Source organism: Vidua chalybeata, chromosome 2 (genome assembly GCF_026979565.1).
Source record: "Vidua chalybeata isolate OUT-0048 chromosome 2, bVidCha1 merged haplotype, whole genome shotgun sequence".
Lineage (NCBI taxonomy): Eukaryota > Metazoa > Chordata > Aves > Passeriformes > Viduidae > Vidua > Vidua chalybeata.
This window is the reverse complement of record NC_071531.1, coordinates 15,230,433-15,246,837: the sequence shown is the minus strand read 5'-3', so window position 1 is coordinate 15,246,837 and position 16,405 is coordinate 15,230,433. Positions and strand designations below refer to the sequence as shown.

General features: G+C 38.1%; 1 protein-coding gene across 4 annotated transcripts in view; it reads right to left on the bottom strand.

Moving 5' to 3' along the window:
* Positions 1-16,405, bottom strand: part of SH3KBP1 (SH3 domain containing kinase binding protein 1) — a 210,228-nt gene that overhangs the window by 130,237 nt on the left and 63,586 nt on the right. For all 4 annotated transcript variants that reach the window (XM_053935584.1, XM_053935585.1, XM_053935586.1 and 1 more), the window contains one exon: positions 1,203-1,326. In XM_053935584.1, coding sequence (XP_053791559.1) covers positions 1,203-1,326 — 124 coding nt within the window. The remainder of the gene's footprint in view (positions 1-1,202; positions 1,327-16,405) is intronic.

Genomic DNA, 16,405 nt, shown 5'->3' with positions numbered 1-16,405 from the left:
AACTACTCATATGGTTCTGTATAGCAGCCATGAAAAATAATAATTCTTAGTAATTTAATTCTGCTGTTGCTTGAAAAACTTATGACGCAAAGCAGAAATTTTGGACGTGTCTCTAGATTCAAGACAAAATTGCAAGCTCAAAAGACAAAGTTTTCTGAGATTTATTTCCAATCTTTTCTTTCAGAGGATATCAATCATTGCAAAAGAGGTAGAGATTAGTCTGCTTCACATTTTAAAGGAAGTAATACATTTTGCAAGAATTATTAGTTCTTCTTCACTTGCAGTTGTAAACCTTAAGTATAAGACCTCTACTGAAACTGCAGCTCAAATAAAATGCTAGGTGATAATACATAACAGGAAATGTCCATAACAATCCTAAAAGTATAGAAGACACACTAAAATGGAAATTACATTACAACAATGATTTAATGACAGCAGATTATTCTGTATAAGACAGCAAGCAAGAAACTGTCGAGTGAATCCTCCAGAAAAAATTACGGCACATCTCTTGCACAGACCCAGCTGTCCTCCTACAAACAGGAGCATATATATAACCTGAAGAAAAGTCCAGGTTTTATATTTCCAATTTTTTGTTTTGTTCTGGTAGTTCTGAAAGCAGGGCAGGGAGCTAGGGAATGACACAGAAGATTTGGAGGTTTTCATTTTAGCCATCCAAAACCCCACGTAGGAATCTGCATTGGGAGTCAAGCCAGACACGAAGAGAACACATTCCAGTCTCAAACAAAAGACACTTCCCAAGTGAAAGACACTTCCCAAGAAACTAATGCATTAAGTTGTATGTTTTCCACTTTTTTACCCTTTTTTAGAGCTCTCTGTCCCAGATAAAGCATGAATATGTGAATGTAGACTGACATCCCTGTGTAAAACCCTCCATATATGCAAGCTGCCACTTCCTTACTTTAATAAGCTTTAGCAATCTCCTCATATAACTTTCCTTAATTAAATGTATGGAGGAGGGATTTCCCTAAAAAGAAAGGGATCTCTGTGAAAATTAATGTGGAAGTCTTAGACATGCTTCCATATATGCCAGTCAAAGAGGACAAAGATTTTTTTCTATTATTATTCCTGCTATGCCTTTTCAGTTAAATAGACTCTAGCTTTATTTATAGAAACAAGGAAAGTTTACATTTTGTTCTTTGGAGTCCTGAATTTATTATGCATTTAATGTCTGTATACTATACCTTTTTTGTTGGTTCTAATAATTGTCTCAGACAACAGTAAAGGGCTTCCATTGGAAACTTCATTTATAGGCTTCTCTGGTGGTTTGTTGGCAGTATTTTCTTTCTTCATGTCTTTCTTTATTTCCTGCAGAAGACAGGTAGAGAGGGAAAAGAAAAAAAAAAAAGAACCAGCTTAAAAAAGGTATTACAGAATATTCTAAATCTCAAGCTCCCAAGATTTCTTAAAACTTCTATGTATACACCTCTGCCTGCTCTAATGTTACATTTAAGTTGAAATGCCACAAAAAGAAAGCAATTTTCAGTAACCTTTTCCAATGGCCACTACTGTTTTTCAAATAAACCCTTATCTATCTGTGAAAATTGTAGGACAGCTTTAAAAATCTCTTAGTTAAGATCACTAAAGCTGAAAAGTGTGAGGAGGGAAAAAAATAGTTGTTTCAGTTTATCCAGTAGTGAGCTGTACATTTGATAAACAGGGCAGAACCAGTACAGAGCCCCTGATGTAAAGGCAGCTAAGTCTGCTTCCTTCCAATGAGAAGACCACAGAAACAACCACCATAGCAGGAAAAAAAACATTAACTAGGAAAATATGACAAATGTTACCATAATTGGCAGAAGCATATAGCAAGACTGCTGTCAGAGCTGTTGCTAACACTAACACATTTTACTGCTCACTACCTTTTAAGGGGATTGACAATATACATTGAAAATATATATGGGGGGGTTTCATGAAAGTAAACCCACAGAAAACAGCTTCACAGTTACTGCTAGAGATGCACAGTATCCTCACTATTAGCTTCTTAGGCAGACTTTAAAAGCCTAACTCTGTTGCTGTCCATACCCACTTTGACAAAGCATCCAAAGTATCATCACCTTTCATATATCTTATATTGAAACACCACTGAAGCAAACAAACAGCATTACCTCCACTTTCTAGACAGGTAACTGACACACTACAGAGGTTGAACCATTTGCTTATAACCACATCCCAGAATATAAGGAAAAAAAGAGTTTTGGCTCCAAGCTTTGTCCTAGAGCCACAGAACCACTCAGGCTGAGAGAGAACTCAGAAGGTCCCTACTCCAGTTCAAAGCAGGGTCACCTCTGAGTGGAGGTGACCAGGCTGTTCAAGGCTGAGCAGCTGGGTTTTGCAAACCTCAAAGGACAGAGGCTGCAGAAGTCCACTGCTTGACTGACTTCATAGTGACAAAAATTTTCCTTATACCTTGCCTGGAACTTTCTTCTCAAGTCCCATCTGCCCTCTCCTGTCCTGCCCACCAGGCATCACTGTGAAGGCTGTGTCTCTATCTCCTGGATAACAATTTTTATGTAGCAAAAGGTCCCCCCAAAACCCTGTTTTCAAGCTGAACAAGCCCACACCTCCCTTAGCATCTCCTTAGGTAGCATGTGCTCCAGCTTCCAGAGGCACAGAACTTGTTTTGGCTCATCAATATCTTCCCTTTATGCAAAATTCTCATCCCATCCACAAAATGGTATGCTCTCTTTTATGAGTACCAAGTAAAGGAGATTTATGAGTACCAAGTAAAGGAGAATTACCACTTCCCTCAATCTACAAGCTATTAATGCAGCCCAGGATGCTGTTCACTGTGCTGGTGCCAGGGTACAAGACTGGCACATGTTTATGTTGCTGCCCACCAGGACCCACAGGTCCTTTTCAGCAGAGTTGCTCCCAAATTTATCAGGTCCCACTCTGCAGATCTGCCAGCATTCCTCCTTCCCAGGGCAAGAACTGGTATTTGTCCTTGCTGGATTCCATAATGTTCCTGTCTGGGGCCCTCTGAAGAGCAGCCCTGCCTTCAAGCATGTCAGTTGCTCCCCCAGTTTGATATCATCTGCAAATTAGATGAGATCTAGATTAAACAGGCATCAGAGACAGGTGATGGCTTCGGATGAGCTCTTTCCATTACAAATACCTTGACCTCTCCTCCTCTCTTTCACCTCTTACATTCCCTGCCCTCTTCTACATCCCAGTGCAGGATCAATTTCCACCACCCCACAGCATTGTACCATACACAGGAAATACTGTAGATCTTATTTAGATTTTCAGCATATCAGACATGAGCACTAAAGCATAGAAAGCACATTTCTATTTGTAGTTTCTGAAGTTGTAATCTGTGAACAGCATCAAGCAAAGCAAGATTTTTAAAGTTATTGTCTGTAAGATACACCTTAAACCTGAATCTCATAATTTTTTTAACCGTCTATTTCCCCAAACCAATTATTTCAAAGCTGACTTATTAGCTATACAACATTAATACAGTCTTCTACATCTGCTCAAAGCATTTTCTGCATATCAGTACATTAGCAGAGATAAAACTTTCATAAATTACTGTTTATGGGAGGTACAGTAAATCCTTTATGTACTGCCATCACACTGGTAAAATAGTATCTAAAAGACAACTCCTCAGAGTAACCATAATAACTGAAATAACAAATGTGAATATGTGTATGAAAGGTGTGTGATATCTGTGTGATAGATGCTGCTGTTGTTAGAAGAAATATTGTACATAGTTGTGGTAAAAAAGTGAACCATGTGAGAATTTAAGAACACTGTATACATTTAGAAGAATATATAACTTTCTAAAAGAAGTGGACTAGACTTAACATATACATTACTCCACAAGCTTCTTTTTCACAGCCTTAAAAATGAAAATGTATAATAAATTACTTCACCCAGAGCTTTATGTCTATTTTGCAGCTAGGTGACAAACTTACTGCATATTAAAAAATTATCTGCCGTTTAAACAGAATTTGTGAGTCAAACAGCATTCTCACGTGAACAAGACCACAAGACAACATCCTATGGAAGACCCCATCTTGCCAGAACTTACTTCCTGTGTATCACTACTGTGTTACTTTTCATTCTTTATGTCAGAATGTAATTAAATCCTCAACTCACAAATTCTGAAGCAGCAGTACAATATTTTTAACTGTAAAAATCCTTTTGCAACTTCAAAATTGACTGAGAAAATTGTCTGCTATAACAGAAAACAATGCTGTACCCTTTAGTCTCCAGATGCATGACACTGGTGCCTTTCCTGCTGCTGACAACTTTTTGAGAAAGCCTTGTTTGGCTCCTGAAAAAAAGCAAAGGAATACAAGACAACTCCCAAACACTGGCATTTGTTTTTAGCGTGGGGAGTCTTGCCCTTCTTTCTCATCCACTATTCATGGAAAGAAGAAAGACACACATGCCAAGTGTCCACTAAGCTGAAATTCACACAGAAGGTTTGGCACCTTACAGGCACCAAAATTGTCCAAGGATTTTTTTTTTTTGTGTGCCTAACACTTTTTTGTGGTACTTTTCATTACTGTTTCCTTTGATGCTCATGAGAAGATCTTTCATAGCTACTGCCCAGAGTAACATGACATGATCAACCCCAGCAACCTGAAGTTACAGACCCCGGAGGGAATTGAAAGGAAAAGTGGAGAATTGACTAAACAATGAAACAGAAATGAACTAAAGGTCAATTCAGCCCTACTAAGCTAAAATCTTATCAGAAACATATTCATAATTAGCAGTACCCTATGGGAAGCCCATATCTAAGTGGCTTAGGATGCATGCTGCAGTAAGCGATGCCACCTTTAAAACCTTTGTACATCTTTTCAATTCCTGGTCTTAGTCTGTGGTATTCACATGCCCTCTGAACAGAAAGAAGCTGTGAGAGAAACAGGGAAGAAAGAAAAACAATTGTCATCTCTGCTTGCTGCTCCTGTTGTTGTTTTGAACATGTGGAAGTTACTATAACATGTGTGTTGGAAGATTATTTACCTGAAGGTGATGGCTTGATTGGATTCTGGTGATGGTGTTTTGATTTATTGACCAATTGGATCCACGTGTGTGTGTGTTGGGACTGTCGGCTGACAGTCACGAGTTTTCAGTAGTAGTAGTTAGTTAGGAGTAAGTATGATGTAGTATAGATATAATATAGTATAATGTAATAAAATATAGATTTAATAAAGTGAGTATTCAGCATTCCAAAGCCATTGAATCAGATGCCAATCATTCTCAGAGCTTGGGGTTGCCTGATTTTACTATATTAGTCTACAGCATAAGACTAAAATCTTATAAACAAAACTTAACAAATGCCCCAGCCTCCAGCAGCCTCACCACTGTAGCCTGCAGCAAACACTCATGCCAGTGTTACAGCCTCTCTCCTCTCTAGTATGTTGCTTCTGCCTCCTTGCTGACTTCTCTTCTGTTGTGCTCTCCCTTGGGGAATTTATGATTTTAGAACTTTTCTTCAGCTGTGGCTCAAACAGAGTCAGGCATCCTTATCCTCAGGCCAAAGGGACCCTTGGTGCTATTAAGTTCAGAAATATTGACATAGCCCTTTACATCTATCCCCACCCTAAGCTGCTGTAAAAAAAATAGATTATTAGTCTAAAATACTATAATGCCTTACTCAAAATTGCATTTCTTCTTGAAAAATGAAGTGAAAACAAACACAAACAACTCTGGCCAAATAAATATACCAAGTAAATTTATTTTTATTTTAAAGCTCACTTTATTTTACTGCAAAAAGTATACTGAACATGACTACCTAGCATATTTGGTAAATGAACTACAACGACCCTAGAAGCTTTATCAGTAATAGTTATAGAAATCTCTCTATGTAACCCAGTCCTTCCAGATCTGCAAAGAGTTGAAGCCTACCACATGAGGGAAAAGTAGGCAAATGAGCTTGCAAACCCATGCATATCAAAGGTGGCTTGTGGGAATTTTCCCCACTATATGAAAAAATCTATTTCTAGTTCTGATTTCAAGTTGAAGTTTGCAGATATTATTTTTTTAAAGAAGAAATTCCATGTACAGAAGTAGAAAGCAAGCTTTCAGTTACAATAGAAGTCCCCAATCTGCTATAAGTAGTTCAAGAACAGCTGAATTTAAATGCTAAAGGAGGATGTACAGAAACTAATAGTCCAGTTTCAAGTTCAGAAACTGTTGTGTCTTGAAAAATAAGCTTGTGTAATAAAGGAGAGCAGAAGGTAGACAGTTAAGATATTGGATTACATTATTTTGCCCAAAAATACTGGGAAAAGAGCAACCTGCTGCCTGCCCAGCAAGGACTTCAGTGCACCTTCTAACTAAGACTTTTGCACTGGTTTCTGGTTTTATTTTGACTACAGCAGATATATTCACACTCTAGTCAGGTACAACCACCACTCACTGTGGGCCAATCTGCCCTTGAGTAGAACGGGGTGGGGGGACGGGGACAGCCGGACATCGGCACCATGCTGAGTCTCCTCTAAGGGACAGAGTGTGAGAACCTTCACCAGCAATCCCTGTGGTGACAATATCTGGAACAGGCTTGATGACCTTGAGAGCCCCTCCCAGAATAAAGTTCACAAGACAGATGTCAATGGAAACCCCACAAAGAGCCTCAGGAGAAGGAGCTCAGAGCTCCTGAGTGCAGTGCTTGGCTCTTTACCTCTCAGTTCCTGTGAGATGTTTCTGCAGAATGAGCAGCTGTCTCACCCACACAACCCATTTGCAAAGAGGTAGGCTTTCACAGTGCTAACAGCTTCAAAAATATCTCTAAACCTAATGTTTGGGACTATTTGGTTCTTGGTTTTGGAGCACTGCCCGGTATCAATTTCATGGATTTAAAAGATACACTTCTTTCCTAGCCCACACAGAGATAACTGCAGGTTCAGGTTAATGGCAGATCATTTTCAAGAGGCTATGCCTCAGGAACCCAACCCTTAAGTAAGTAAACTTGCATTTCAACCACTGAACCTAAAAGATGCTCTCTTGATGTCAGAAATTTTAAGACAGCTTCCACCTCCTGTCTATGTGGGTTTCAGTGTGATTCCAATATGATAAGAGTTCTTACTCAGAAGAAGCACCCTCAATCTGAGAAATCCTGAAAAAAAGTAATTGTGAATTTAAAAATAAACTAAGCTTCATTCTGTGAAATATTATGATTTCAAAGATATTATGAGGGCATAAAGACCCTTACAGTTTGTACATCCTTTTAATACATAAAAAAATACTACTTTTTTGTAACTAGGATTCAACCATGCTGCATAGATACCAGCAGCCAAATCACTGTGAAAAGATTCTTTTCTTCTAGCAAATTTTGAAATATATTTTCTGCAAAGAAACACAAAATCTTAAACAATAGCTGAGCTGTTTTTATTTGGATCTTCTTTAATCCTATCCTACATCGTGTAAACCACAGGAAATTTGAAAGATGTTATCCCTAAGCTCATCAGTTTTACAATGTGACAAAACTTCAAATAACAACAAATTACATCATGTGATGAAAGTCCATCACATAGGAAAATACAATATATTCAAGTATACCTGTACCCTATTAAATGGCTATTTCAACATATAAAATTTATAAATTAAACACAATTAAAATTTATAAATTAAGCACCTTATCTTTTGTTACTCATTGAAATGACACATGCTTTGTCATTCTGAAGAGAGACAAAAAGAACAGATAACAGCTTTCAAAGTTTTCTACTTCTGTTTGCTTTTTTTCTCAGAATTGAATAATTTACTAGCTTTCAAGAAAAAAGTTTCCTCTATTTATGTGCCTTTACATGATGAAGTTTCTGCCCCTCTATCAAAAAGCTTCCTTGAAGTTAGAGCAAATGCTTGAATTAGGTCAGCCATAAAAGTTACAGTTAGGAAAGTACAGGAACTTCTGCCATTTTCACTACACCAAAGTTTCAAGTTTTTTTACTATAACAGTTCTGACTTTCACAGGAAACTCAGCTGAAAACATTTGAGGAAATTGCTGCAACGTTTTCCATGACTCTAAATGCAACAAAATCCTTTTTTGTACTGCTGCAGGTACAAAATCCTAAAGCCAATACTCATTCCTCAAAACTGTTGTGAACCATGAAAAATTATGAAAAGAATCACTGTCAGACTATATGGTGATTTATCTGAGGCTTCCATATATCGGGAACAACAGTTCTTGCATCCTGGGAGCAAGAGTTTTAATCAAAATCAAAGCTTTTGAAAACAAGACACATGCATAATGAAAGAGTTGAAAACTGAGAAATAATGAGTCTTTCAAAATTCTAAAATCTGTAGCATGTGCCCTGCTTGAAGCCAAATATGGGAACAGAAATAAGAGCCCAGAATCATATGCAGCAAAGAGGAAACAATGGAACACATTTGAATTATCAAAAGATGACAATGGAAATGTCAAGAGCACTTTGACCCCTCTGAGATACAGAATGCTTTTCCTTCAATCCCTTTTCTCAAAAACCATACTTTACATTTCAAGAGACAACTGCCATGTTGATTTCCTGCAGACAGTGTCTGTAACTCCAAACAATATATGAGTTCAATCATTCAGTTATTAAATGCCTCAAAAGAAAACTCTGTTGCATAGTACATCAATTTAATATGTAGTCCTCCTAAGTAATTTCCTGCAACATTTTCACTAAAACTAATTAAGAGTTATTGAATAATTATGAATGTCCTTAGTTAGAAATGTGACTCTGATTTTCAAGAATCTTGTAGTTCTAATATAAATAAACAATGTATCCTAATGCAAGGTTGGAACAAACTTTCTCAGCAACTGAACTAGAATCAAGACAAAAATTATTTTCAACCAGAAAGATGTTGCCTGCACTAAAATCCAGTATACTTTCATAGCATGAGTTTTACATTCTGAAAAAAGCAAAATGACAACATTTCAGGCAGAAATAAGAAACCATCTAGCTTTTATTTTCTGGGCTTCTGCATCACTAGCTTTTAGTTTCTCCTTTCTAGGGCAATACCAGGTCCAAGACACAGAGGGAGGACATGGGACCTTCAAGCACCGTGATCAAGACTGAGATCTCCCCATCATGACAGGAGACACTCACCAGTGGCTCTGTCACCAAGCAGAGGGGGAAGGATGGTTTGGAGATTGTGCTCTGTAGCAGTGTCCCCCAGCTTCTAACAGAGGCACAGATCCCAAACTGCTACTGCACACATCCTCTGAGCTCATGACAAAAGCTGTGCTCTTGTTTCACTGCTGCAGGATTCCACATCTGCTCTCCTTTTTTCACTATCAGCTTATCCCAAGTTTATAGGAAACATGTTCCCAGCTGTCAGGCATGTGACAGAGGAAAAAAAAACCCAAAAAACTGAGTTACAGTTCATGAGCCTCCTGGTTTGTGCCAGTACCGCCTAGTTCTGGGGTTATTTCTAACCACAGCCTCCTAAACCTCTCTTTGGTTTCTGTATCTGGCCTTTAAAATCAAGTCTGTTTCTGTGGCTCACATGACTGCTAACTGATTTGCAGCTTGACGGAGAAAAGCAGTATTTGTTCACCAAGATTTACATCCTGAACAGCACATCTACTCCAGCAGAACAGGTACCTTAAGGATGAGGACTCTGACCTGCTTTACCCTCCTTTGTTTTTCTTGTTGTGTTACATAAAACAGATGCACTGATTTGCTCTCTCCCAGCACGGATAAAGCCTTGGACACAGAAGTGCTGCTTTCATGGCTGCTCAGGTAAGCCCATAGTGCCACCCTTGCTTCTCAGATGGAAGGGCCTTATGAGCACTGCAAAGCTTCATGTCAGGACACTGCTCCCCTGCCTACTGTACACCTAGAACCAGCCTGCACAATCATACATTTGTTACACTGCCATAAGTAAAGGCTTCTACAGCCCATCTGTCATGCACATTGTTCTTTGAACATTTAAATACTCATTTTGGCACTAATTTTATTTATAAACTTTACTTACAACAAAGGTCATGCAACAGACATTTGAGACAATAGTGGGGCAACTGAAAACACCAATGTAAAAAAATTAATAGGTTGGATTTAAAGCAAACAACTGGCAACAAACAAATTTACTATGAAGTGACAAACCAGCAGCTGTTACAAAAAAAAAAATTAACTCCTACATCCAGTGTATTCTATATTAACCACAAAAGCACTGTGTGCTGAAGGCACAGTGCAACCTGCTCCTGCTTAAGCTGCTGGTTTATCACTTCTTTGTGATATCTGTGTCTGAACTCTCCTGTTTATCCCAGCCAGAGATGCCCAAGCTACGAGGCCCTCCATAACACAGGAGGCCACACTGTGCCACACCTAAATCCTCTGTTCCTCTTCTACACATCAGTGACCAGAAATCTACAGCAAACTCAAGCTCCTCTGTTAAAGAATCTCCACATTCCTCCTTTTTCAATACAGATTTGTTATTTTATTTGTTATATACTTTTTACATCCTGATAAGTACAGATCTTCTGGATAGGATTTACACTCTGACATATGTAGAAAGCCTTGTACTTCTAGAGAGATAAGTGCCTGCTTTATAATAAAATTAAGAAGACTCTCAGGTTTGTTGAATCTTGTGCAATCTTTCAGCTCTACTTCTCTGTGAACACGAATGTGTGCTTCTGCATTCACTCAGCTCCAGAAAATCTTGTCAAGTCCCTTAGCCTCACACTCTGTACTTCAGTTCAAAAGGAGACAGCTCATATTCACCTATACCAATTAATTTACTGTGTTTTTTTTTAATTATCAGAAAAGAAAATAGTAAAGAAAAATGGAGGGGGTGGAGGGGGAAGGGAGATGGAGACTACAAGAAACAGCAAGGAATACAACAATAAGAGAGCTAGGGAGCACATTTTAAAACAAACAATCACAAAACACCACCTGTCTTAAAGAAAACCAGGAAGAAAAAAGAATACACCCTCCACACATTGTGGTTTGGGTTTTGGAGATGTGCTTGGCTACATCAGTGATCAGCTTCACTGCCACCAGAAGAAGCAATTCATTATATCTTAATGCAGTTAACAGACCAAGACTGAAAAGTATAATTAGACCAATAAAAAAAAAGGGAAATAGGAAAACCATGTTGTGCTGGGTGCTGGATGCCACTCCAAGCCAGTCAATTCATCCTGACCCATTTTTTTCAAATGACAGTGCCTCTCTCTGAGGCCTCACAACGTAGGTGTAAGCAAAGCATAACTGATGAACAGACACAGCAGATGGCAGGAAGCACGAAGAAGCAGAAGTGATTGGCACAGGCTGGGTGCATAAGCACTTCGCATTTTGTACACACTGTGACAAGACACCTCTAAGGAAGACTTTGAAAAACAGCAAGTACATTTGTTGATCTTTATGTGTAGGTTACCCAAAGTAGGTGAGAAATACAAAAGCAGAAGTTTGTTATAAATTTATTAAGAGGGTGAGGAAAACCAAACCTGTCACCTTGTCACCAGAACAGAGGAACACACCATCCATGCATGAGACACTTGAGAGATGATGACCCAAAGACTCTAGATTTAGAGTGGGCAAGTTGCAGAGTTGACATGGACTTTGCATTTCAGAAACCTCCCAGAGAATCACACTATACAACTGCAGCAGGTCTCTCAACCTGTAATGAACTGGAAGCAACTTCCTGATTTCATACTGCTGTGGAGTTGTCTGCTAACACCTGCCCACAAACCCCTGCAGTACACACTCCTTCCCAGTTCTCATCTGAGGCTGGGAATTTGTTTTGATTTACATGTTAGAAACACATGTGAGTAGTAGAATTAAGGGCAAAAGGCACTGCTGCAGCAGGGACTGCCATAGGGAAGATGCTCAGCAACCAGACTCTAACTCGCATTTTCTTCCCCTACCTCTATAACCTTCATGACAATGGATGGCCAACCAGGCTTTTATCAGCTGAACTCCTGCCTTTCACCTGTGTCTGGCAATAGCACAGTACATCTGTGTGCATTTCAGCTGCCCAGTGTTCTCAGCACACACACACATCTGCGCAGGTGCTCAGAAACACGTGCGCTCCTCCCTGCATCCTTGGATATTGCAGGGAGGTATTGTGGGGAGGCACAAAAGGTGCTTCTCAACCATCCTCCCCCCAGTCCAGCTCCAGCAGAATTAAATTACTCAAGCAGTTTCAAATAAAAATAAATTCCTTCTCACAAAGGTTCCATTTTCACCCAACTATTAGAAACATTGTTAATTTTGCTTGAAAGTGCAATGTCATTCCTCATTTCTTTGAGTAGAGAGTGGGATATGCCAGAATTTAGCATGCTAAGAGTTTCTCCTCATAGACGCCTGGCCTTATTAAAAAATGTAACAGACTACAGTTTTAGACATTCAAAAATGGATATTTCATGTAGCAAAAATATTTCTGTTGTCAGTATAAAAAAAACCCTGTGTGTATTAGTATATATATATATATATATATATATATATATATATATATATATATATATGAAGCTTCTGTTGTATTTTTGTTCCTTCTCATAACCATACCAATTTGAAGAGATGACCCATACAGAAAAAAGTAATAACATACACTCTTAGGAAAAAAAAAATGCTGGGAGACATTATCACAAACTGTAATGTGTTAGATAAGCAGATAAGCTATCTCTGTGACACAGAAAGGTTTAGAGAGAGACAAAGTAACATAAATCCTTTATGCAAAATCCTATCACAAATCAGATGATCCTTAACAGCAGGATTTTCTAACGAGAACATTAACTGACTCACCCAGTATCTTACATTCTCTGTTTAAATTCATATGGAAGGTCTTTTTAAGAAAGGATTTATCTTTTCTAAATTATGTTGTACAGTGAAAAAGAAACAACTAAAAACAAACCACACAAATTAAAAGGAAGTCATTGTGCTACACAAAAACATGCAAAATACATAAAATACAGCTGTACACAACTTCAAAATTTTCATTTCAACCACACTTTAAAAACTCTTGGTGATGGTCCATTTTTCTATACAATTAGCAAATAATGAAAAATTGTACAAATTTCTATAGAGGTCTTCAAACACATAATTCTGCATTATAGAATGAAGAACTGTGCCATAAAAAGGGTAGGGCAAATTACAGTCATTCCTGTTGTTTTTGATAGACTTCTCACCAAATACTGTATTGAACTAACACAATTGCTCAACCCTCTGCAGCATACAGCTATTAAGGTTATGCAGAGAAGTCCACTGAACCCTGGGGAGGGCAAGTGTCAGGGAGTTCCACTGCATGTAAAATTAAAACTGAGATTCTTGAAGATGCATAACTGTTTTAAAAGACAAGCTGAGACTTTTTTCAAAACAAAAATAAAGGATCATGAAAATATAATTACAGTGTTACAGGATTTTTAGGGCTTTGTTTGTTTGTGTAACCAGTTGTATGAAAGCCTATAGGAATTAATGAAATAAGATCCTGGATTAAATCAGGGTTAATGAGATCAGGAGTAGAAGCATCATTATTCAAATCACACACCATGTGAATAGTGTGTGCTGCCAGACTTGTAAATCAGAGATTAGAATTTAACACTTTTCCTTCTGCAGTCTGACAGTTTAGGGCTAGAGGTGTCTTTATAAATATTGCTGGCATCCACCTGCCACCATTCACAAGACAATGTATTATGATTCCAGTTTTTCCTGGTGCTAAGCACCAACAATTTCAAGAGGTAGCCAATGGCAGAAGCAGTTCCTCAGCACTTCTGACAGTCATGTTCCTCAAGTCTTACAACCCTTGAAACTGTTAAGCAAAATTTTTTATTTGATTATTTTCCATCTTAATCTGACCTTTCTTCCTGCAAACATTACAGCAGGTACAGGTTAATTCATATGAGTTTGGAATGGAGCCATATATCTTATGGATTCCTTTTTGTCTGGTATAGCCTTCTGAGTTCCAGCATGTTGCTGATATGCTCAAACCCAGAGATAATTTCTTAGAAGGGGGAAAAAAACTGGTATGAAACCAAAACGATTAAGAACAACAATTTTAATAATCCCTATTAAGAGATGTCCTGGAACCATGGAAATCACTTTATAAAATGTAGGTCACATGTTTCTTTGGAGGTATTAGATTTAATTCTAGAGATTTGATATTTCGAAAAGATAGCCCTATTCATAAAGTCCTAATAGCTGGAAAAATTCACCCAAACCTTAAACAATGGGTCTCAAAAAGTCCCTAGAAATGCAGCAGCTGTCCTCCACACTTGAGACTGCTTTCTCTTAGTAGAATGAAGGTCTCTGGACAAAGCTTTTCATGGTAGAATTTTCTAGGCTCTTCATATGTTCTGTCTGCTTTTTTACAGCTGTGAAAAAGGAACAAGCAGTGAAAAGGGGATGTATTGGTCAATCTATTCTAGCAAAACAACCTTCTATATCTTGCTCTTATCCAAGGGAAAAGAGGTATAAAGAATGCAAATAGAAGAAATAACCATGCTCAACACTGATCCAGAACAGCAAAGTGTTGCTCAAGACTAAAAAATGTCTGATGGGTGCTACAACTACCTGAGAGAGTTTGATATACCATTGGTATTTGTAGGAGAGGTGCAGCCTAGCATCACAGATGGGAGAAGATTTGGTGACCACAATCCTCACCTGAAATTACTCAATCCCGTAATTACTCAATGTTTGCAAAAGAGATTGGCAAGCTACCTTGGAAGTAATGCATCATACTGAAACTACCTTTGGAGTTTCTCAACCTAGTATTTATTCAGCCAGCATGAAACTTTAAACAAACCTTCCTGGCTATCAGAGCCACACATACCCATTGGCTTGTATTACAAAAAAAAACCCAAAACAGTATAGGACATATTATGGTCAAGTCCACATGAGAAAAAATGATGCATATCTGCTTAGCACACTCAGCAGGTTTCCTGTTCACAGATGAGTTACATGAGAAAGTACAATCTTTGTTTGGATAAGTCTCCTTCCAAGCAGAGACAGCTATTCTATGGTTTCTCCCAATGTACCATGTGGTACAAGAATGCTTGAGGCTCACTGTTATTGTAAATAAGATAGAGGTAAAAGAAAAGTACTGATTATGCAGTTCTGCTGAGGGGAAATGAAAGTTTAAAGATGAGAATTAAAGAAAGAAAGCAGACAGCAGGTGCATAGGAGTCATCAAGGATGATGAAATGGTAGTCTCACCATATATAAAGGTATATTGGAACTTCAGGACTGAGTCCTCTGAACTTGTTTGCCTTGCTGAGCATCACTGAATGATGATGCAGATGATGTAGATTGATTCAGCAAGCAGGAACAAGATTTCAGCAGCTACAAACACCCAGAGAAATTGTCTTTAAATACTTTTCAATTAAAAAAATTAATACTTACTTTTCATTTTTACCTTTAAACAACAATCAAGAGGGAAAAGTTGCATATGTCATGTGTAGAAGAAGGACCTATTTTTTGATCTAAGCATTAGCAATTCTTCTTACTCAACAATTTATCAAGAAAAGATCAATTCATTTTGAACATTTGATATACTCCTGGTCTGAGTGTTGTAGGCTGAGGGAAGACACCGAGTGTTATTTCTCTGTGTTGAAGAGGACTCACCTACATTTCAAGTAGACTTTACTGCAACTTTAATTATTAAACTGCTATAGCTCCAATTATATATATCCAGATCTATGCCTTGAAATTCTAAATATTGATGTACACAGTTCTCAGGATGACAGGAAAAATGACAATATATGCTTTTGTTCCCCAATAGCAGCCTACCTTGAAAGTAGCTGCGTGCTCTAAAAGATAAATGTGTATGCACAATAAAAATCATAGAAAATTAAGCCAATCATTGTATAAATAATATAAATACAAATATCTTTTGAAAAGAACGGGGAAAATCTTACTTAGCAGAAGGGAGTATCCTTCCATTTGTGGCAAATACTGAACTCAAGAAGTTGCAGGCAAAGCAGAGTAATGTGCCAGGCACTTCATGAGAGTACTCTCTATCCACCCTCCCCTGAGCTATATTTTTTATTGGGAAGGCAAAAAACAACACTCCTTCTTCTAGATACTCCAAAATCTTTTAGAAATTACAGGATATTCTAGACATTAAGATTTAACTGCCTTTACTGCAAAATGCTTTAAGTTCAGATGTAGGGGTGTTTTACCTCTACAATATTAATTTTGACAGCACAGAGCATAAACCACTTGCTTCCTTTGTTTTCATTGGGAGCTGCCCTTGACACATTTACTTCAGGTCAAGGAGTACATTTACACTCAGGTAGTTCTACTGATTCTAACAGATCTCATCAGGAAATCAAGTTTTTACGCCCATTCCTCAGGGAAAACAAGACCCCATACCTATCAGCACTTCTTACACTGTGCATACACTGCTCCTCCCCTCTGTCAGCCACTCCATGGAGGAATATTGAAAAAACAAAAGTTATCTAGGAACACCCACACAGCAGTGGGTGAAACACCCAAAGCATAGGTGTGTTCTACTTTGT